This window comes from Gigantopelta aegis, chromosome 3 (genome assembly GCF_016097555.1).
Source record: "Gigantopelta aegis isolate Gae_Host chromosome 3, Gae_host_genome, whole genome shotgun sequence".
Lineage (NCBI taxonomy): Eukaryota > Metazoa > Mollusca > Gastropoda > Neomphalida > Peltospiridae > Gigantopelta > Gigantopelta aegis.
The window spans coordinates 20477409-20502385 of record NC_054701.1 but is presented as its reverse complement, the minus strand read 5'-3'; the positions used below and the strand labels follow the sequence as shown (position 1 = coordinate 20502385).

The window sequence follows — 24977 nt, the reverse complement described above, 5'->3', positions numbered from 1 at the left end:
CTGACTAATAAAATATTTCTATAATTAAATTTACATATTAAATACATTAGCTTGTTTAGAATATCAGTATCTGTATATTCAATGTGTTTCTGGTCGTCTTAATATTTGTAAGAAGCTCAAACTGGAATTTGTCTTCAAATAATTTCGTACATACAAAAAAAACATATTTTAGGAAATAAAATGAAATTTAACCCAGTATAAATATTAGAACGATCAGAAACACGTTTAATATACAGCCACTAATATGTTATACCGAAAAATATATTTGATATGAAATTACAATCGTTAAAAAGTCTCTGTTAGTCTTTAAAATTGCAGCAAACTTGGGAATGTCCCTTTAAGGTTTGTAACTAACAATGGACAAACACAAGAATCTGTAATAAAGTGAATGGATAAAAGAACAAACAAACAAATGAATACATGAATGAATAATCCAATGATTGAACAAAAACAGATAAAAGAATGTACAAAAAAATTAAATAAAAATAAATAAATAAAATACAAGAAATACAAGTACATTATATTTGTGAAGAAGACAAGATATGGACGAACCAGAGTTGTTTGTTCTCTCAGTCTGAGGTCCTCATCTACTTGTTGATACATCAGTTTGGGAACTAAACTCAGAAACCTTTGAGTTGCATTATAAAACTCGTCAACACTGAAACACAAAAAAATATTACATTATATTGCACATAGTATACAAGCCCAACCCCTGCAATTAAGAAAATCTCCACGGCATTGCCGATTGCCGTGGGCAATTGTAGGGGTTGCAAGCAATGATATGGCAGATCCTATATTTGCAGGTTTTGCTATGCATGTTAACTAGTGACATTGTTTTGGAAAGACAGAAATATAATGATAGTAATAAAATTAAGTAATAAATTTATGCTTTAACTTAAAATGGAAAAGGAATTTTTGTATATATAATTAGTATTTTTGACTGTTTATTTTCTTCTACTAAATATGTAAATAACTTATAGCATAAGGGGCCCTGACTAATTATTTGTAAGGATTTACATTGGTCATTTGTATTATTACTTAGTTTATTAGGCACTATATCCTAAAAATTAAAACAGTTTCAAATTATGTTGTCCATTAAAGTCCTATACAAGGACTCAAACTAAGTACACTTACATCGGTTGGTCTATTCGTTCACTCCAACCTATTTCACTGGCAAAATATGCATTGATGGCGATAACCAAGTCTATCAGAATCTGTTGGCACCAGGGTTGCTGAAAATATCCATCGAAACAGACTTTAGTATCTCAGAACAAATATAATTTGGCAACATAAAACAATCATCAAACATTTCAATAATTTCAATCAAGTCTAAATACCATGTAAATTTTCAGTTCATATAGTTTATATGTTTGACACAAGTGCCCAGGTTTTAATATGACTTGGACAGCAGGTGGGTATGTAAGTATTTGAAATAGTATGAACCAAGCACATGTGCAATAGTTTTTTAGTGTTTAAATCACTGATAAATCCACCTGCAACAACAGACAATAAATGCTCTTTTTTCCCACATTTTATATTTGCTTATTTTGTTACTGGAAATGGCAATTTTGAATTTCCTTCTAATAAATGAATCAGAAAATGTATATTGGTAAACTATTAACATAAAAACGTAGATATAATAAATATGTTTTTATAAATTTTAAGTGTTTACCATTTACCAAATATATTCCAAAAATAACAATATACAGCATCTTTACAAAAGGCAAACTAGAGATCTGTTTTGTAGGTTTAATTTAATTACCTGCTTCACTTTGGATTTCTCTAAAATCTCAGACAGTGTATTCTGAACTCTGCTTGGTAAGGAAATGGCTTTGACAAACGTAATTATTTTGAATACCTCACTGAAAATAAAATTAAAATGACATTTACATTTTAAAACATATGACAATAGCCAAAATAAATATTGTACTATTACTATGATAATTATAGCATCAATTACTGGAATATGGCTTCTATCACTGAATATACCGTTTTAAATTATTCAAGTTAACCATCTTAAGGTTTGATGTGTTTTTGTTTTTTTGTTAAAATATTTAGGAGAAATTTATTATAAATTAAACATCTCTACGTTGTAAATAAGACTCTTTTTTTTGTCATTACATATTGCCGAGTCTGAAAATGCACTCTTTTTATGCCCACATTCAAAATGACAATGAGTGACTTTTCCCAACAATGCCACATGTATACATTTTTGCCTTTTCTAGAACAAGAGTTTACAACGGGACACAATTTTGAGAAGACAGTGTTATTTACACAGCTTATTACACTGAAATAACCTGTGTGATTGTGTACATGAATCCCTAGGACACCACGCCACTCAGTTCAGTCCAAGAAGGTAGGGTCTCCACGAGTACTCGAGTACGGGTCGAGTCTAGCAAAGACTTGACTCCATTCACAAGACTCGAGTACCCATACAAGTGAGAAAATGTAGAGCAACTATTTCAGCAGTAACTAATCAGCAATACAAGTTACACAATAATTATATGATTATTTGCTAGTTTATCTTTTTAATCTGGCCATCCATCCGTCCATTCATGTTCAGTGCTAGAATTAAGATGTATAATGCTATTTTACTTTATATTCCTTTGTCTTATTATTATCTGGTGTAAGTGTTGGGTCCGGGTCGAGCTTGACCCTTGAGTGCTCGAGTCCCAATATTTTAGACTTGTGGAGGCCCTACAAGAAGGATCTTTAAATATTCATTAATTTAAACAGAAATACATTAAGAAGAGTAGAAATAATTGAACCTACCACTTAATGGTTACGAGATTTGTGATGACCCGTAGAACAGTGCGCAGACGCGAGGCTCCCTCTAACATACCGTCGAGGACCTGGGACATGCTGGTCTGGATTCGAGAGTTCAACTTGGCGAGAAACTTGTCATCATCAAACAACTGTAACATTGCCTCGGGGTCGTTCTCTTGATCTGTAGCTTCCATCAATGACTGCCACTCATCCTCACTGTCAATGTCCTGCCACATAAAGAAATTGATTTCTAATTATTAAAACTGTGATATTGAAATGAGTGACAATAAGCTTCAAAATAGAACACAGATCATCAGTTTAAAATGTGACCTGTTAAGATTGTTATAACCTTAAAATGGACAATGATAAGAAATGAAAGACAAATAAAATAAAACATTTTGAAAATATTTTTATTTCTTTAAATCAAACTTGCTTACTTAAAACATTAATAAGGCTAAGAAGGATTCAGATTTTTGTTTGGGGGGGGGGGGAGACAGGATTTTGTTGTATTTTTGCTCAAATTAAACACATAAACTTTTTAAAAACTACCCACAAAAAAAGGCTATATTTCAATCTATCCACTCCCCATGCTGATAAATATATTTACAATTTGCAAATGGCATCAATAAGAGCTTTAACAAATTCTGTGAATTCAGCAATTATATAAAGTTAACTAATTGTAAAAAAATAATTATATTAATTGTTTAAAGATTTATTCAGCATAATTTTTGTTTTAAAAGTGTCAAAATATTTTAAGTAAAACAGAGTTACCTCCCCATCAAGTTTAACATTCTCCATGTTTTTCTTAACAGGTGGCGGATTCTTGCGAATTGTTCGTCGACCTTCAATTTCGATGCTAGGATATTCTTTGTGGTAATCCTTACTGATGCGATCAGATCGAGGTGTTGGCTCAATAGTCTGTAGTATGTCAAAATAACAACATTGTACTGAAGATGTTAATTTTTCTCAAATTTAGACATTTTGTGTCAAAATTCTTGTGAAGTTAAATAAAATATATAATAATGAAACACTATGTCATCTATTTGTTGTAGGATTCAATAATTTTTAAAATATTTATAATAAACTTTACTGGTATTAATATGACCAGAACATATTCATCTTATATATATTAAAATAATGCTAAATGTCATGTAATATATGTAATAAAGATCACTATCATCAATAACATAAATATCTAGTTAAAAGAATATTTCATGAATTACAATAGGGATATTTTTGTAATACCAGAAGCTGTATTTATACTTTATAAAGGTGATAGCAAACCTGTCTTCAGGAATAGAATAGAAGTACAGTGGTCTTAACAGCGGGGTGTTCTTAGAACTGGGATGGTCATTAGGTGGGGTTTCATTGTACATAACAATGAGAACTGCACCCACATTTTGATTATTTACATTTTAAAAAACTAGATTCAGATATAATTTTTATCATGAAAAATGTGACTTGATGAAACAATTATTTTTCTTAAGTTTTTGATGACTTTTGGTTGAAGAATTAATAAATCTACGGGCATGGCTATTGATTTACTACACTGTAAATTTATATAACAAAGCTGCTACTTTATAAAACAAAACAAAACTTTGAATCAGAAGATAACCGGAGGAAACCATAAAGAATTTTTCTACGCAAAAGAAAACAGAAATGAAACAGCATAATATAGATCTTTAAAATAATTAACTACTATAGGAAAGATAAAAATTAAAGAATACTGTTGAAGCATTAGCCTTGAAATCAGGGGCCTAATTCACAAAGGTCTCTTAGGCTCTGCTAGACATCAAAACATCCTCTTTGTAAGTCTTTTTGTATTACACTGCGATATCGCAAAGTTGCAACAGTTTAGTGAATTAGGTCCCAGACCTATATCTAAATAGAGTGCAATGCAAATGTTGCAAAATATCAACCTTATTTAGTCTGAAAATAGATCTTACTAATTCGGTTAATTTCATAGCAAGTTATTCCATGTCACTGATGTATTTCAATCAATTCACAGATGATTAAAGTCTTTGAAAAATTTAGAGCTGAATTTATGAAGCATGTTTTTCTCACATGCAGGTGTTCAAGGTTTAATCTTTGGAAAAATATCTAGTTACATCCGAGTAAGTCAAAAACAGGCTTTGTAAATTCAGCTCTTAATATTTTACACTAAATACATTTGTCAAAGATTTAGTTGAAAAGTAGAAAAATGGCTTTAAAAAACTCCCATTATTATTTATTAAGTAAAAGATCTAATTAATGTATACATTTGTATATGAAGTATAAATACACATAACATGCAAAGAATAATTATCAGAAAGAAACCAAAAACATTTTATAACTCCTACAAGCTCCCAGACATTCTCATAAATTTCAGGTTAAAAGCAGATAAGATGAAAGATAAATCAGAAAGAGTACTGCATATTTTTTCCCTATGCACATGAATGCTAACTACTAAATATTAGATACTATAGAGTTAATATGAAGAAAATATATATTAACAACATTGTTACCTCTCCACTGGATGGGACCTGTTTGTTTAAAGCATAAAGCAATATAAATATTTTGTTCAATAAATATTTGCATTGAAATACATGTTATTTGTAACAAATTATTTTATTTCTTCACTTGTTTTTTGTTGATGGGTTTTTTTTAGATCTTTTTTATGTAACACAAACAACCAAACAATATTTTGATGCACTTTAAATATGCAAATCAGAATTAACTGTCAATAAAAGAAATTGTTTGCTAACATCAACATGATCAAACAATACATGATTCGTTAACATGTTTCTTCCTTCCTTTCTTCAAGATAAAATAAAGAAATCAATTTTAAAAAATGTTGACCAACTGGCCTACTGCTAAAATAATGAGTTAGGTTACAATCAACCAATGAAAATGTTTTAATACTGAACTCAACCAATGAAAATGTTTAAAAAGTGAAACCAACCTTGCTGGTTGCATTCCCATCCCACTCCTGTGAATGTGGACGATCAGAATGAACTGGAATAACTGATTCAGGCTGTGCTTCTTTCTCTCCTGCCCAAGCTTGAGGTTTTGCTGGCTTCTATTGTAAACAAAAGTATTATTATTAATATTATTATTATTATTATTATTATTATTATATTCATAACAACTCTTATACATTTAATATATTCAGTGGTTTAAGCGAGGGAAAATAACATACTAAATTCATTCTCATGACTTGAAATATACATCCTTTACAACTAACTCTCACTACCATAAGCTGTTCCACAAGCATTTTATCCAGATACAATTAGCCAAAAATAAGCAAACTTGGGATTTTTATTTTTTTGCTATAATTTATTTATATACCAAGTTATTAATAACGTGGGGTGTGACAGCTGTGTCTGGTTGAATAAATGAATGAATGAATGAATGAATGTTTAACGACACCCCAGCACAAAAAATACATCGGCTATTGGGTGTCAAACTATGGTAATGCAAATAAATAAAGTGATGATCAACATCAATATAAAAATTCAAGGTTTAAACAAAAACAGTGTAAAGAACTGTGCAAAAATACAAATACAAATATCACAGAATTTTACGGACACCGAATTTTATTCTAAACTTCAATTTGTGCTGTATTGGCCATTCTCAAAGAGAATGTTACACCCCTGCACCACGGTGAGGTTACAGCATGTGCAGGGGCTGGTTGAATAAGTAATTTGGGGAACAAATGAACTATATTTATTTTTAAGCAATAATTTGTTGGGACATTTAGTTTGTCAATTGCCGTGTGACACTGCCATTAATAGACACTTTAGTTAAAATAAGACTTAGCATTATATAATATTCAATTAAAGTATTAATGAAATAACATTGTGATTAGTTATTGCTAATAATAATGGCAAATATGGGTAAAAAATAGAAATAAAATTTCAATGTTCATCATCTGACAGATGGATTTAGAAAAAGATAAAAGCAAACTCAATTTTACAGCAATCTATTTCACTACCTGCATAAAAATAGCCTCTTACTTGAGCACAGTGATATTTTCACAAATAAATATTTTTACCAGTCCACAAAATAAACTGGTTTAGTTTGATTACTAAGGTTGATGACAGTCACTTTTCGCACTCTTGCTTTGGCTTTGTACACAATAAATAAAACATATACAATGGTAATTTTTTGATATCATATATTTGACAAAAGGTACTTTTTATTTCTTTCATCTTTTAAAACTTACAATAACACTAAACTGGGTACATAACATTTCATATTAAGAATGCAGGAAAAATTCCAATGCAAAATAGTTATTGAAATTTTTTTGTTTGAAATTACCAATGCACCTAAACATGTTTGAAGAAAATCTTGTGATTAAAAAAATTGTACCTTTTACGAAATATGGATTTCAAGTGAAATTACAGTAAGATATGCTATATTTATTGTCTATAAAGTCAAAACAAGGGTGCGAAAAGTGACTGTTGTTGACCTTAGTAAACAACTTGTTCAAAGCTGTTTATTTTATTTTATTATAGCACAAAATTTAAAACTTATTAAGATGCAAGAAAATTACATTATATTTTATGTTTATTAATTTTAGTACACATTAAATTTCCTTTTGATTTATAATAAATATTATTATTTTTAAACTGTATATATTGTGCTGTTCATGAAATACACTGAACATCAACCAAATTTATTATATAAAATAGAATATTGTTGTTTCATTTAATTATAATGGATCTCTGAATCAATGAAATTTGACAATTCATAATATGTTTACTTGGGTATTGTTTCAAACCTTTTTTCCTTCATCCTCGAGTGCTTTCTTCCTAGCTTTGGCTAAAATTTTTGATGTTCCTGGAAGATGAGCTTTCTCTTTAGCTTGTTTTTCCTTCAGCATCATCATGGATGCAGTGAGTGGCTGTGTGAACGGACTCTGAAGCAGCGTATCTTCCTCGGAAACTAAAATAATAATTACGTAAGTACAATGTACAGGCCTCTGAAAAAACAATGGTTTCATTCAAACATTGCTTGCCCAAATCTAATTTTGCATAACCAATGTTTTGTTTGCGTAAAATTTAGGACACCATTTACATGGACATAACGGGTTATGCAAAAAGGCCTGACGTACAGATTGTGAAACAAAACAAAAACAGCTACTTAATTATACAGAAAAACAGCATCATTTGCCATTCTGAAACAAAACAAAAACAGCTACTTAATTATACAGAAAAACAGCATCATTTGCCATTCTGAAACAAAACAATAACAGCTACTTAATTATACAGAAAAACAGCATCATTTGCCATTCTGAAACAAAACAAAAACAGCTACTTAATTATACAGAAAAACTACATCATTTGCCATTGGATTTTCATCTTTTTTAATTGCCACCTGTCTCAAGCTTCTGAAAGTACCTACCCACCTGTCTATATGAATGTGCATTTAAAACACCTGCTACTATTCATTAGGAGTAGCCTACATGTAGCAGTGGGTTTTCTCACTCACTATCTAGACTAAGTGTCAAAATAAACTTTTCTTAGGCTTCAAATACACATAATTTTAAAATGTGCTGAGGTGTCCTTAAATAAAAAAATTCTTTTCTTTTTTTGGCAGTCTATGCCAGAAAAGGTGAGTGATCATTCACTCTCTTCTCCTAACTAGCATAAAAAATTTTTAGGAGAGCGGCAACAAAATATTTTAATTGAAAGTTGACCCGATTATTCGCCTAAGACCATTTCAGGAGAGTGATCTTCAGCTTGCCTTGATTTTGCTCATGGCAAAGACTGTTTTGCACAAATGACCTTAAGATAGACATTTGTACATTTGAACATATGCTTACTGCCATATATGTATTTTCTCTTTGTTCATAAGTGTATGTATTGTAATTTTGTATTGTTTGTACCCGAGGGACTCAGGGAAGATTAAATTTTGCTGTGTTACCCTCACTAAATAAAGAATTTTGCTTTTTTTGTTGTTTTTTCAGCAACTCCAGTAACATTATTACCCAAATGTTTGTATGTGAACCAACCATCTTATTCTCATAATAGTAACGCAACCTTTCATGGTCTCACACATTAGGAAGGAAATATAACAGAAGAAACATATTTTAAGTTTTACCTTTCACATCATCTGTCACAAATGGATGGTGCAGCAAGTCAGGCCAGGACAGTCGGCCTTTTGGGTTCTTGTTCAGAAGACCTTGCAAGAAATCTTTGAAGTGCACACTCATGTTTTTTGGCCATTTAACTGGGTCCTTGATTATCATATTTACTAACTGGAAGATACTGGTTGTGAAGAACGGAGGGGTTCCAGTGAAGAGTTCATACAATATACAGCCCAGAGCCCTAAAATAAACAATGTTGTAATCACATACCGGCAGACTGAAGTGATAAATTACTCATAATACAAACAGTTATGTTTCTAAATCCAAAATATCTATCAGAATAATTATTCACACTGAAATGTTTTCAATGAAAATAACATATACTAAACATGTGGTTTAAAGTAAAAGTATACAACAATATAAAAATTATTTGTGTTACAGATTGAATTGACAAATTAATTTTACAAATAAATTAAATAAATTTAAAAAAAGTCTAACAAAGTTTTGTCTGCATAACATTATAATAGAAATCTAAATATTCCCTCATAACATGCAAGATATGATTAATTATTTGTGGTATAGAAAAATTCTTCAAAACTGGACCCTCTGTGAACCAAAATTCCCTCAAAACCTTACATTTCACTGTCCTTTTTAATAATGAAAGAAGAACCTGTCTAAAACAGATAATCCTTGAGAACACTCTTTACTCAGTCTCATGGGTGTCCAATTAGGAGGGATTTCATTGTATTAGGAACAATAAAATGTTTAGATCTAAACTTTCTTTTCCATTAATTGGTAGCATGTTTAATGCTATTATGAATGAATGAATGAATGTTTAACGACACCCTAGCACAAAAAATACATCGGCTATTGGGTGTCAAACTATGGTAAAGGCAACAAAAAAATCAATATAAAAATTCAACAGTTAAATAAAAACAGTGTAAAGGACTGTGTAAAAATACAAATATCACAGATAGATATAATTAAAATTTAGAATAAAATTCAGTATCACGTAAAAACTGCAATAAAAGTTCTGGATGGAATCGAAATGATTCCATCACATTTCTTTGTCCAAATAAATCTTTTCGAGTTGCTGACAACTGCTTATACTCCACCAAAATGTGTCACACAGTCAGAAGACAACTGACAGTGCTCACACTGAGGTGGAGGATCTTTCTTCAAGATAAATGAATGGGTCAAGTAAGTGTGACCGATGCAGGCACGACACAAGACTATTTCATCCTTCCTGCACTGTTTATAGGAGGACTGCCACTCTCCCAAGACTGGCTTGATAGCATGAAGCTTGTTTGCAACCTCACCATCCCAATCTTGTTGCCAAGACGAAAAGATAAATTGGTTGATACAATATTTAAAATCAGTATAAGGTACACCAACCCTGGCCAACATGGCTGGGTACCCAACAAAATACAATGTCTTTATTGGCAATAGATAAAAGGACACACTTTCATATCACCATCCCAATTAAGGGATGGTCCAGCTTCATATTACGTGAGTCTGTAAAAATAATAAACTTGGATGCTATGGAATCTTTGATTTCTTTTAAGGCTTTAATGACTGCCCAAACTTCAGCACTACAAATTGATGCCGAGTCAGGCAGTCACATGGAAATGATAGTGTCTGATGGAAAAACTGTAGCACAAGCCACAGAATTCCCATCCCGTGATCCATCTGTATACACAGGAATGTAATCACGGTACTTGTCCTGAATTTCCATGAAAAACTGTTTATACACAACAGCATCTGTACGATCTTTCTTTAGATGCGAAAGATCAAACACAATTTTAGGTGGTGTAATACACCATGGTGGTAAAACAAAATATGAAGGAGTTTCCAAAGTGTCTGATAAATCAATGTTGGAAAGCGACAAAAATCGCTTAATGCAAAGACCAAATGTACGAATAGCATTTGGCCTTGCATCAAACAACCTCATATATTTGTTGTCAAACACCGCATCATGTGTAGGATGTGTTGGTAATGAGTTAATCTTTGTGGCATACTGCAGAGAAAGCTTGGCACGTCTAGCACCAAAATAAGCTTTGTGTGCATCAACGTACAAGCTCTCTACAGGAGATGTTCTAAATGCACCAAGACAAAGCCTAAGTCCCTGATTGTGTATAGGATCTAGCATCTGCAAGTAAGACTTGCGTGCCGACCCATACACAATGTATCCATAATCTAGTTTTGATCTAACTAGAGATCTATACAGACGGAGCATAACCTTTCGGTCTGCTCCCCATTCCGTATTACCAATAACTTTTAAAATATTGAGAGCTTTCAAGCCTTTCTTTTTAACATATTTGAGATGGGGCACAAAAGATAGCTTCCTGTCAAATATAACCCCCAGAAATTTAGTCTCTTCCACAACTGGAATTGGATTTTTATCCAAAAACAACTGTGGATCTAAGTGGAGACCTCGTTTCTGGCAGATATGCATACAAACCGATTTTGCCTTTGAGAATCTAAAGCCATTGTCAGTTGCCCATTGATGAAGTTTATTCAAACAAAGTTGCAACTTACGTTCAATAATACTCATATTGGACAATCTATAGCAAATCTGAAAATCATCGACATATAACGAGCAATCCACACCAGGTGTTAAACACTGGGTGATGATGTTAATTTTCACAGAAAATAAAGTTACAGACAGGATACTACCTTGAGGCACACCCATCTCCTGTGGGTGAATGTCAGACAAAGTCGACCCAACCTGAACTTTAAAAGATCTATCTTTTAAAAATTGAGAAATAAAAACAGGAAGTCGACCTCTCAGGCCCATGCCATGGAGGTCGTTTAAAATCCCATACTTCCACGTGGTACCGCAAGCTTTCTCCAAATCAAAAAACACTGAAACCAAGTGCTGATTATGGATGAAAGCTTCCCTACAAAACGTTTCAAATCTAACAAGATGATCAACCGTGCTACATCTAGATCTGAACCCACATTGCACGTTAGTGAGCAATTTGTGAGATTCAAGATACCAGACAAGTCTACGATTGATCATGCGTTCCATGGTTTTACAATTGCAACTTGTCAAAGCGATAGGGCGATAACTAGTAGGATTAGTTGGATCCTTACCAGGCTTGGGAATAGGAATGATAATAGCTTTCCTCCAATCAGAAGGAAAGTCTCCAGAAATCCAAAAGAGCCACCAAAGATGATTCAGGTAAATGCTTTAATAACTGATAATGAATTTCATCTGGTCCTACTGAAGTATCATGGGCTCTACGAAGAGCATCCTGCAATTCCTCCATAGAGAAACACTTGTTGTACACTTCAGTAATGCTATTATGCTACTAGTGACATTACTGAACAGTCTAAAACTAACCAGTTTCTAGTTTTTAGTAATTTTAAAACCATTTTCAGTCTTGAATAATTTCATTATTTTATGTTACTTTTTGTAAATGTCTAACTGAAACGAGAAAGGCAAAGGTGCTATCTCAAAGTTGTATAATGGCAGCTTCGTCCCAAAATTGTTTAATATTAAGTTTTGCTTTGAAATGTAAGCATTATATCTTCATCTATATGCTCATAAAAAAAATGGCTACTATTATAGCAAAATATGGCATTTGTAACTATGATATAGCACCTTTAAATTGATCTTATACAGTTAAGCACGACATAAATGGAAACCTATATAACATTTTCCTAGCTACAGTAAGTGTTTAAACATAACCCTTAGCATGTATCATAACTTTACATAAAAAGTATGTATCTATTCTCAACAAAATTCATTAAGCACCAGTAAATATGTTCAGAATTTTTCTCTATATGTGATAAAAAAATATATATATATATATATATATCATGTGCTTCGATTTTTGCAACCATCACTGGTCAAAATTTACTCAGATGTTTAGAAATCATACATGATTAAACCCTTCTAACATAATATAACACCAGCAAACTGACTAAGAAGTCTACTGTCCCTTAAGTAAATGTGTTGAGTGTATTATACCATAAGTCTGCTGTGTGGTCATATGGCTTTTCTTCAACCAACTCTGGAGACATATACAATGGAGTTCCCTAAAGAATAAAAAACATTAATATTTCAATAAAACTTAAATAGTGTTTGTACAGTCAGAAAAAGCATCAACAATTAAACATAGTTTATGTATCAAAATAAGCATAGTGCCCGGTAACCCATGTATAGGTTACCATAAATTAATGGCCTGGTGACCTATATGTTATGATACATCTATCCCATTAACATTCTTTCACACACTAACAATTTGTTATTCATCACTGTTTGTATTTTAAGTACCATTCTAGACTTTGTTAAAACGGTGGTAACCTCCAAGTAACCTGAATAACCGTTTTCGACTTATTTCAATGCTTAAAATTAAATTTAAAAAAAAAAAATTCATAAAGTAGATTAGTTTACACTCAAGTTAAAACATTTTCTGTGATCACTTGCCATACAAATTGTAAACACTGAATAAAGTTCCAACAGTTATGTTTTTATAAATTAGTACTTTCAGATGTTCTGAAAAATATGTATTAAATCGCACCTTAATTGATGTGAGAACGAGCGTATTAAAACTCATGGCTCTTGCGAAGCCGAAGTCACAAAGCTTGACCACTCCATCCTTCCCTAAAAGAATGTTCTGTGGCTTCATGTCCCTGTGTAGGATTCGGTGTGAGTGTAGATAAAACAAGGCTGAAACCAACTGACAGGCGATCGTCTGAACCTGGACCACAAACATAACGGTACAGTTAGAAACATGGGCACATAGTTTTGAAGCCTGCGCTCACCTTGTTCACTGCCAAATAAGCCAATTGTTAATTTTTATATAAAGTGGCTACTTTATTTAGTCCTCGGCTAATAAAATGTTAATTAAATTAAGCACATTTTAATATTTGTTAAGGAAATACTCTATTACATCTGGAAATTGGCAAACACATAACTGGTTCCAGTGTGAGCCCTGGAAGCTATCTTTAACACTACAATATTGTCAAACAATTAGAGGCTATATGTGTCACAGTGACACCATAGCTTACAACAGTTTTATGATATTGTAGCGCTAAGATAGCATTGAAAATAAAGGGGACCCTGTTAAGCATGAATCCTAAACAAAGTAACTAATCTGGAAAACAGAGACGATACAGATGCTACAACATCCAAAAAGGTTCATTTTGTTTAATGACTTAACTAGAGTAGGCCTACATAATGTCATCGATTTATTAATCACTGGCTGTTTGGATGTCAAACATTTGTGAATTTCTGACTTGTACTCAGAGAAAACCAGCTACATTTTTCCATTAGCAGCAAGGATCTTTTATATGCACTTTCCCACAGACACATACCAGTCATGCTGTACTGGTTTGGATAGGGAAAAAACAATGAGAGAATGGGTCCATTAAGGTGGTTCGATTCTATAATGCAAGCACCTCAGGCAAGCTCTCTACTGACTGAGCTAGACCCCACTCCTACACCATCCAATGAACATTGAAAAAAGCAACCAAAGAAACTTGAATTATGAAGCAAGATAAAAAAATTGTTTAAATGTGGTACTGGAAGTTCATGACAAATGGTTGATACAGTATAAAGCTCTGGTTACTTAAACACTATAACACTGAACTGGCTGAAAAGCCACAAATTGGGATTGAGACCACATGGAAAGTATAAATAGTTAATAATCCTTCCCCCTCCCCCGGTTACTCTGCATATTGAAGGAGCAGTAGCAAAGATCCATAATTAGCAAAATTATTGATTAATGTTTGTTTTAAAATGTAAAGAGGATAACTTGAATTATTATGTTTAAAGATTATACATTGAGTTATATGTTGCAATGAATATATTTAAAGGGGCACTCCCTAGTTACGGCTATTTGTTAACCATTACGGCATTGTTTTTCGCTATTAAACCCCATTTTTCACAAATAAAATTGCAATTTACTTACATTTTATTATTTAGAATACACATTTCCATTCACCTGAAGTGCTTTTTGGTAATCCTGATGTTTGTAAAACCACGAAATGCATTTTTTCACAAGACGTTCTGTCGAGAAAAAAACGTTAAGCAAGCGAGGTCCAATCTATTTTTAGAGGGGATATTTCCATTTCAATGTCACAGACGTTGGTATATTACGTGACCGTTATCATTTTGGTTCGGTTTGTTTTCTCATGCACGGTTCGCGCAATCAACATCCGATTTGTTGTTGTTCATTTGTGAGATTTTTCTTCACAATTCGTGAACATTTTCAGTAACAATAAAGTTCAGACAAGTAAGTATCTCAATACAAAACGTTACAAACCCTTAAAACCAATAATTTTGCTAAGTCTTATGATATCTGGAGAGGGGATACAACCAGGACAGAACAGTTGGAACATGTCCAGGAGAGGTGAAACGAACGCACCCAAAGTCTGTGAAATTTGTCGTGACGTAGGCATTGTTGTGCTTCGAGCGACATCTACCGGTGACATCAGAATACTAACTTTCAAAATTATTTCAAGCAACTGGGACATGGGGATTCCCATGGTAGTTATCAATATAAAACCTGCTTTTTCACTCCATTTGATAAAAACGTGTTCTAAGTGTGTTACAGGTTTGTAGATTAACCAAATTATAATTTATTTTCGATGGATGGAACTAGGGTGTGCGGCTTTAATAATAAACTACATGTTTAAAAGGTAAACCTGTTCTTCTGGAAGATTGCCATCATCTTCTAAAATCTGAAACAATTCACCCTCTGCATAGTCAGTAACTACAGCAACCTTAGGAAAAAAGACAAAATAAATCAAATCAAATAAAAGAATTATAAACATAAAAAATGTCATTACATACAGAATTAGTACAAATATGAATAAATATACAAGTTTGGTATTAATAATAGAGCATATTTAGAACAAATAATGCCAAAGCTATAGGTGGAGATTGTTATACCTTAAACAAAACCTCACAACAATTTTGAATAAACTTGTAAATACCACATGGGTACAAAATTTAATTAATACCAGACCAGGAAACTAGACCATGCATGGGTGTATTCACCCGTAACAGATAATTATGATTTTGGGTATTCTAAATAACAAATGGAGAGGCTAATGTCAAGTTTATTTACTTGTGCCTTCAATAAAACTAATATGAGTTTAAATGAAAGTGTTTTTAAGTCAAAAGTAAATTATACTCTACTTCTTTGTCAGTTTCAAAACTGTCCAACATTTCGATGATGTTGTCATGGTGCAAACCTCGCATTATCTCAATCTCACGCCGCAAACTACGAAGTTCTTTTTCAGATTTTCCTACTTTGGGAATAAACTTCAAAGCCACAATCTGAAAAAAAACAACATTAAAATAATCATATTTTTTAAATTGTTATTTTAGACATATCAAATGCACCAAGATCTGAAAATTGGAATACTCTCCCAGAGAATGACTTTCCATTGTAACTGCCCTACATTTTTTGTTATTTTATTACTTTTGTCTTCCAAATAGTCTTTATATTTTAATTTTCTCTTTTGTCATTCACTGCACATATTATTTTAAAGCACATACACAGCCAGAATAGTGCCCGGTAACTCATTTAGAGGTTACCATAGGTTACAGATCTGGTAACCTATATAGGTTATGACACATTTATCAAGATTAAAATTCCCATTCTCAATCATTTACAAACACGCTGATACTTTGCTATTCATTCATTTCACTGTTCTCGACGTAATGGTACTTGTGTGTATAATTTATATTTAAACAACACTGAATTAATCAAAATTTAGGTTCTGGTGTTCTTCAAAACCATTTGTGGAAAACGAGGTACCATTCTCGACTTTCGTGACATTTGGTAATCTGAATGATCAATTTCAATGCCTGAATACATGTACTTTACCTGACCACTGAACTTTTTTCTTCCCTTATAGACTTTTCCAAATGAACCTTCACCAATAATATCCAGCACATGGTAGTTGTCCATTGTTGAATGAATCTACTGTTCAACCCAAAACTACATGATAATAGGAATTCCTGAAAGCACAGTGTCATAATTAGTCATTATTGTATTACATTACGATAGTAATAATTTGAAGGAAAAAATTTAATTATGTGGTCATGTAATAAATAGTGTAATATTAAACTTTAAATATAGGTTTTTATTTTCAAGTGTTTAACAACTGCAATATAAATTAGTTTATATTTGGAAGGGGGAAATATTGGTCTGATCTTTGTCACTGGATTAAGAAATGGCCTGTGTAGGGTTACCATTGTTTAGAAGTTTAAGTGTTGGCACCATGCAAGACTGTACTCATGTGTACATATATAATAAAGTGTGGAAGAGAGTGCAAGTGATCACTTTGCTTTCTTGGTGAAGCTGCCATAACAGTTTCAATTTGATATTGAAGATCTTTCTCTCTTTTTCGTTCACAACAAAAAATCCTGTCAAATTTTTTAAAACGAATGACAATCTCCACAGAATTGTGGATTACCTTGTGCAATTGCAAGGGTTGTGTCTGTCTGCAAATGCCCAAACTACACTTGGTACAATCAATCAATCAATCGTTTATTTCCATATATGAATTATACAGACATGAACAATAACATCAACAGCAAGAAAAGAAAAACAAGACATGTTATAATACCCTAGCACAATTATAATTTATACATTAGTAACTATATTTAATAAGTGACACGTACAAATCGTACAATGTTCAGTAACAGAGCACGGAAATAGGTCCATGGCGATAATGAGATATAGCGATGTAACATTTGGTTACCATATACAAAAAGTCCGATATCGTTAACTAAAAACACATGCATGGACCTCATTACAATGTATGTAAAGTACACCAATTTAAAAAAACATTAATTTTCTTAAGTGACTCACATTTTTCTATTTAGATTTTTAGAATTTCTTCTCTTCTTGTCTTTTGTCACATTGTGTTTCCACCACTTGTTTGGAGCACCAAATAGCCTTTGAACAAAAAGAAAGAAACCTTTTATTGAACGACGCACTCGAGTCAACACATTTTATTTACGGTTATATGGCGTCAGACATATGATTAAGGACCATCAGAGTTTGAGAGGAAACCCGCTGTCGCCACTACATGGGCTACTCTTTCCGATTAGCAGCAAGGGATCTTTTATTTGCGCTTCCACAGGCAGTATAGCACAAACCATGGCCTTTGTTGAACCAGTTATGGATCACTGGTCGGTGCAAGTGGTTTACACCTACCCATTGAGCCTTGTGGAGCACTCACTCAGGGTTTGGAGTCGGTATCTGGATTAAAAATCCAATGCCTTGACAGGGGTCCGAACCCAATACCTACCAGCCTGTAGACCGATGGCCTAACCACGACGCCACCGAGGCCGGTTTTAAATAGCCTTTGATCACCGGCCTCAGTGGTGTCGTGGTTAAGCCATTATGGTTAGGCCATAGGTATTGGGTTCGCATCATGGTACCGACTCCCACCCAGAGCGAGTTTTAACGACTCAATGGGTATGTGTAAGAGCACGACACTCTCTTCTTTCTCACTAACAACTAACCCACTGTCCTGGTCAGACAGCCCAGATAGCTTAGGTGTATGGTGCCCAGGATAGCATGCTTGAACCTTAATTGGATATAAGCACGAAAATAAGTTGAAATAAAGAAATCTTTTGAGTTGTATTCTGTTTATTATATGTATATGAGAAGCATAGTCATAACTGATCACTGTAACAATTTCAAATTCATATGAAAAATGTTTCTCTCTCTCTAGCTTTTTTCTTTGGCCGTTTTGACTTACATGTCTAGCTTTATCCTGGGGGTCGTTTTGAACGTAAACCGTATGATACGGCTGGATGATACTCAAGATAGATGTTTATTCAGTTCCAATTCGCTAGTGATGTTTCATATCGCCAACACAGTTTTAGTGATCTTAATGTTGAATGTTATTTGTCAATATAAATTATAATTTAAATAAATACTAAACTTTATATGTTTATATTATTGCAAATTCTAATCAGAGTGACCGATGTGTTCACACAATTAAAATTAAATTACATATCCAAAGGGCCTATTGACAAAGCGATGAAACCACTGTTAATGCAGTGGCAAAACATTGCAATCAATCATTTATTTCCATACAGACATGATCAATAATATCAACAGCAAGTAAAAAAAACAAGAGATGTTACAATGGTTACAATATCCTAACAAAATTATAATTTATACACTAGTAAAAATATTTAACAAGACTATAGTGACAATTGAATGTCATTAGGTTGGAGGTCTAGCGATTGGAAGTAGGAGACGTCTTTGTTCAAACATCTCAGCAATACTGATTTATGATTAGGGCAATATGTGCTGGGCAGAGAAGTAGAAAAATAATTGTTCGGTGTCTGTTACATGTAAATGAGTAAATGTTCGGTTTAGTTGGTGTATTTAAAAAAAAAAATGTACATAGTAGGCCTACATTTCTACGTTTTGTAAGGCCTTGACATTTTATTAAAAAGTGTAATCCATCTTCAACACCAGAGTTGCAGATTCGGCATATCCTTTTGTGTTGTTCACCAATTTTGTACCTACCGATTTCTATATTCTTGTGTTAATTATTGAAACATTATATGTGGGGTCGATTGATTTATTATTATTCAAACATTATATATGGGGTTGATTATTTTTATTATTATTATTTATTACAATTACATCGGAGAAATACAGGCTCATATGCATGAATATTGCCAGGTGAGTGTGTGTGTGTGTGTGTGTGGGTGTGTGTGTGTGCGCGCGCGCGCCTGTGTGTGTGTATGTGGTCTAGACTTTGGAGAGCGACGTTTGAAATATTGAAGAAAAAGAAGAAACGTTTGCTTGCGCAGGGAGAAGGTTGAACCCGTTCCACCCCCACCCCCTCACACGCAACTGAAACAGCAAAATATGACACCTGCAACTTTGAAAAGGCGCGTTTAACTTCTTTCAAATTTGGTGGCTTCCGGAAAAAAGTGTTTTTGTTTTTAAATATAACAATTTTATACATCCAATTACACGCTAAATAAAAATTACAACCAAATAATTTATTGTACAAGTACAAGAAAAGCCCATAAAATGACTAATAGATTAAACAGTGTACTCGCAGCACAGGAGCTTACAAGTAAATTTGTGTGCAGTAGACTTATTTTCAATTTATAGCCAAAGATTATTGGATATACTAATATTTACCCTAGAAATGTATAACAATTTTGATAATCTCGAGTTACTCATTATGTTTTGAATCAATAACGTGTTGTTAAACAAAATTTAATCATAATAAAATAGGCCCAATTGTAGGCCCTACTTGCAAATAGGCCTAGATGTTAAAAAAATCAATGGATCTTAAAATCAAAATTGCAGATGGTTAACCTCAGCTGATATTACTCGTGTTATTTTATCAAAGTTAAAATGCATTTCATAAAAATCTTGCAATGTTTGAAATACTTAAACAAAAAAAAAAGAAGAAGAAGAAGAAAAGAGGAGAAAATATAAATTTACTAATTAATGTGAAGAAAAGCAAATTATGGTGTGCAACCAATGTCTGCTCTAAATAGCATTTTGTGATTGGTCGATGGTTGTCGGAACTACTGGTTTTTATGTGTTTTACGCCCATTTGAAAATTGTTAAAAGAAGCATTCAACGTATGAAACCAGTCTATATAATACCTGCTGCGTACATTTTGTTTGAGATTGGAGAAGGCGCCTGAAGAAAATTTGTTAAAGTTAATAATGGGGGATACACGTAAGAGCATTTTGTTTAGCCAAGCGGTATCAAAGGGGATATGTTGACGAGCCTGTTTATTGTTGATTCTGACCATATTTCATTGTTCTTTGCCTAATATCGATTCACGAAGTACCGACTTTGTCATGTGCTTTGACTTTGTGTCCGCCATTTTGTTATTCTAGTGAAGTACTGGGAAAAATAATTAAATGCAAAAAGGTTTTTGTTCATGAACAAAAATGCTATGTAAACTTGAAAAATAATGTATTTTACTTACAGGGTTTCTGTCAGAGGGTAAAATGGGTAGGCCTATACCCAAATATTTTTGCAGTTTTAATATTTTTTTTTTTTTAAAGTTAACTTTTGACAAAATTAATTACTCTTATCATTAGTGTATAATTTTCTTACCCCTAACCCTAAGCTTAACCCATTTTTCTTGGCATGAGATCGACCCATACCCCTTTTCAATGGTTAGGGTAGTTTTAGGGATACGCTTAGTTGTCTTTAGAGCCTTTGATATAGAGGGGTACGAGTCAAAACTCTTTCCCCAAAAATGTCTTTCTGGCAGAAACATTGACTTACAGTGCTAAAAATGTAAAGCTTATTAAACTGGTTCATAGTCACTTCGTACCATGCTGCCTGGTCATTTCGTACCATTTCAAAAAGTCATTTTGTACCCCAGTCATTTCTTACCCAAGTAATTTTGTACCATTATATAGAAAACGAATCGACCATAGCATAAATGCAGTGGATTTTTTGTTTTTTTAATAATTTATTGGGACAGTTTGAAAGTCATAACACGTTATTGTGTAGCATATTGTTATGTTTGCATCTTATAGATGTTATTTTGTAAAAGTCACTACCGGGGTGATTGTTATAAATTGTTATGGTATGATATGACTGTTATGGTACGAAATGACCACGGTACGAAATGACGTTTTGCAATGGTATGAAATGAGCAAATTCGGTACGAAATAACTATGGTACGAAGTGACTAGCAGCCGGTTAATTTAAGGAATATTTCATCCAAACACAAAATCTAGCCACTTTTATTATCAAAATTTACACTTGGTTAATTTTTCAATGGATAGTGTAAGCCCTAGTTCGACATATAGGTCATCATCTTAGTTTTATATCAGAATTTTCTATGTAAGTAGGCCTTGGCCTATAACTGGACAACAAGTTATTCCAAATTCTTAAGTATAGATAATATTTTTTTATAAAAGTGCCTTTGGCAATCAAAATCTGGGAATCCTGCCAACCAATTAGATTTACTGACACTGTGTTCGAGCATATTATGCAAATCGCCTTAAAAGGATAATAGGGTCAACACCCAGTCTTTCTGCCAGAAAGAAATTTTTGGGTATGGCGCTATGGAATTGAATGCAACTACAGTCGACGGTATATGGAGTGGCCTCCCCCAAAAGGAAAATGTGTTAAGAAAATCATACAGCAATAATAAGAATACTTAATTAATTTTGTCACAAATTTAACTGCCTAAAAATTGGGGTATGGCACCATACCCGTTTTACCCTCTGGCAGAAACCCTGGGTCATCACATACCGATAGTTTTTTCCCACCTTTTTTCTATTATTTAAACTATTGGAACATTCCAACATGCATGCTAATACTATCACTAAACCTAAGCCTGAATGCTGGAATGATCGAATGTCTCGCCATTGTATGTGCTAATTCAATTTAATTTGGCAAAATAATTTCATTGATTTATATTTTGTTGAAAATAATCGTGGGTTTTTGGAATTTAATAAATAATTTGGCGAAAAATAGCTAGCCTTGCAACCTTATGAAATAAACATTCCTTGTTAACTTGTTTATCATTGTTATGTACAACGAACATGATTGGGATAGTTGGGGTGGGTAAAACCTGCTTGTTCCACAGAGGTGGTTCAGAACTATGACCCAAGCATCTCAGGTGTGCACTTCCGACTGAATTGGATCCCTCATATTATTTTATTTTTTAAGTAACTTGTTAAACGTAGGCCTACAATTAGTTCAATTGATAGTATTTGTTGGGGCATTGAGATTCACATGGGAATTTTAATAAACAAATTATGCAACCAGTCTCCCACTCGCGTCATTTGACCTACCACTACCATTTACGAGCATCACTGACATCTGTGTCAAGTCGGCATTACATTATTGGTCTAGAACAGTCGCAATGTTGTTGATAAAAAATATACAAACTCCGACAAAATCTGTAATTACAAGATAAAGTACCTGACCACTAACTTTTATAATTTCCATCTTAATTCTTATTTTTGGGAGTACCTCACTTTTATCGGTATTTATCGTATATTCTTTCTAAAAAGATCACATATGTGCTTCTCTATCAAAATCCTTAACGAGCGAATCATGTACCTTACCGGTACTCTGTTACCTTTAACTGTGTTTTCAAGTAGTTCTAGTTTTAACTATTTCATGCTTGTTTCAGAATATGGTTATGCTGGACCATCAGCTGGAGGTCAAGCTGGGTAAGTAGTACATATACTGATGTCCACAAATATCTTTATAAAGCTTCAAATAGTAATATAAAAACAACTAATGGTGGAAAATGAAGTTAACATCTAAATGTCAAGTGCATTTCATGATACATTCAAAGTGTTTGCAAGGTAGTTTTTAAATTGGTTCTTTTCGATTGGCAACACTTTTTATAAAATTATTCCAATTTTATGTATAACATACATAAAATTTGAATTGTTTGATAAATATATAGAACTTCACATACATTGTTTTCGCTTCCTATTTATTACGTTTATTTTGCGCAAGAATATATACCATGAGACTGGTATGTTTTGCAAAAAAAAAAAAACTCGGTGCAATAAATAAGAGCGAAAACGACGTATAGTAAGATTGAATAGGTATGTAATAAATGGTGTGTACTATGCAAATAGCACTCGCCAAATTCGTCAATATTGAATTTCAAAATCAATTGGCAAATTTTATTTTAATTTGGCAAAATAATTTATATTTTGTTTGAAAATAATTGGATTTCTGCAGTTTTTGATGTCTGCTAGATAATTTGGTAAACAAATTTCTGATCACCCAGAACTAAAGTACTGTCGGAAATAGAATAAAAATTATTTTCGTCGATTATTTCTTACATATTAAATACTGAAATATTTTGTAAATATCTATTTAATGATAGTCTACCTAATTTAGCATATATTTGTTTTGGCTCTCATTGATGTGCACAGTGGTGTTTACTCTTGAAATTAAAAGAAAAATGTCAGTAAAAAGGTGATTTGTGCACTTTATTGGAACAGATTATAAAAAAAAATTGTCAACGTGTCGGTTTCATTGCTGTTACAAAATGTGAGGGTTCTCCAAAACTAAATATTTGTAGTCATTTATAAGGAACTTTTGAGCAAAACTTTCAAGAACCATTCTAAGTTTGTGATCTATTATACTGGTATTAAAGGTGCTATCTTCAGTGTTGCACGATGACGCTATTGCAAATAATTATTTATAAAATTTTGATTTAACATTTAAAGAAGACACCTCAACTATATGCCCATAAATGATTATAGGAAATAATTTTATCTACTAGTAGAAAATAAATTTTTATTGGAGAATCTTGATCACAACCATATAACTATGATATAGCACCTTAACCTTCTGACTACTGCAGGCGAGATATTTCCAGAAACGGAAATATAATTAAAGGAAACATGTCACGTAAACCATATTTGGCACCAACCATGTACAATTAATTATAAATTGAATCACCTAAAAAAAAAAAATTATAAAAAATTAATTACTTAAAATATCTCCATAAAAGAACCCCAGATACGAGCTCTTAGCGGAAATTGCCGATCTTTAATGAGCAGGGCAATCACGAGGTCCGTGACGTCAGAGACGCGTCGCTTGATCTGACGCCTTACACTTAAAAGCATTAGTCCGTACCACGCATAAAGAATCTAAGACTTGCACATCTTACCAAAACAATGAGTGTTCGTTCGCAAAACGTTTTGCCGTATCAATATGAGCTGTTAGTAAATGAAGAAAGACACACATTTACTTACAACAGTGATACTGAAGAAAAAACGGATAGCGAGTCGGAGGGTGGAGAAACTGATGGTGCCAGACCAGACCGGTCGACCAATTTACAGCCCGGAGCCCGAAAGTAACCCGGAGACAAAACCAAAACTCGGATGCTAATGCCGAGGTGTATACTGTTCATATTTAGCATAAAGATACACCTCGATATGATGTATTTAAATATGTAAAAAATATATATGTAGGACAAACATTTTTTGGGTGTTTTTTTTTTAGAAAATATCGCATTTTTTATGTTCGGGCTGTACATAATGAAATCTGTATGCACAGTGTAAACAAACGCTCTAATTTACGACAAGGCGCTTCACTTTAATTAACCTGGCTTGTAAAACAACATAAATGACTTGAGAGTATAATCAACTTTTAAACTAAATATATTTCTATTT

At 32.8% G+C, this 24977-nt stretch overlaps 2 protein-coding genes across 7 annotated transcripts in view; one reads left to right on the top strand and one right to left on the bottom strand.

The window, feature by feature from the left end:
* LOC121367674 (serine/threonine-protein kinase 36-like) overlaps positions 1–17708 on the bottom strand; it is a 48768-nt gene extending 31060 nt beyond the window's left edge. The window contains exons 1-15 of one of the 2 annotated variants that reach the window (XM_041491988.1): positions 17674–17708; positions 16684–16817; positions 15990–16130; positions 15494–15571; positions 13366–13545; positions 12813–12880; positions 8851–9077; positions 7529–7692; positions 5708–5824; positions 5271–5288; positions 3538–3684; positions 2773–2993; positions 1763–1862; positions 1135–1232; positions 553–658 (exon numbers count right to left, since the gene is read on the bottom strand). In XM_041491988.1, the coding sequence (XP_041347922.1) occupies positions 553–658; positions 1135–1232; positions 1763–1862; positions 2773–2993; positions 3538–3684; positions 5271–5288; positions 5708–5824; positions 7529–7692; positions 8851–9077; positions 12813–12880; positions 13366–13545; positions 15494–15571; positions 15990–16130; positions 16684–16767 (1749 nt within the window). In that variant the 5' untranslated portion in view covers positions 16768–16817; positions 17674–17708. The remainder of the gene's footprint in view (positions 1–552; positions 659–1134; positions 1233–1762; positions 1863–2772; positions 2994–3537; positions 3685–5270; positions 5289–5707; positions 5825–7528; positions 7693–8850; positions 9078–12812; positions 12881–13365; positions 13546–15493; positions 15572–15989; positions 16131–16683; positions 16818–17673) is intronic. The other variant, XM_041491989.1, reaches the window with a different exon arrangement.
* A 2728-nt stretch (positions 17709–20436) lies between these two features.
* Positions 20437–24977, top strand: part of LOC121367673 (RNA-binding protein cabeza-like) — a 30837-nt gene continuing 26296 nt past the window's right edge. For 4 of the 5 annotated variants that reach the window (XR_005957410.1, XM_041491984.1, XM_041491983.1 and 1 more), the window contains exons 1-2: positions 20437–20535; positions 22967–23006. Coding sequence is in view for 3 of the 5 variants with exons in the window: in XM_041491984.1 (XP_041347918.1) it covers positions 20523–20535; positions 22967–23006 (53 nt within the window). In the remaining 2 variants the exon portion in view is untranslated. Of the gene's footprint in view, positions 20536–22966; positions 23007–24977 lie in introns of those variants that run through there. The other variant, XM_041491985.1, reaches the window with a different exon arrangement.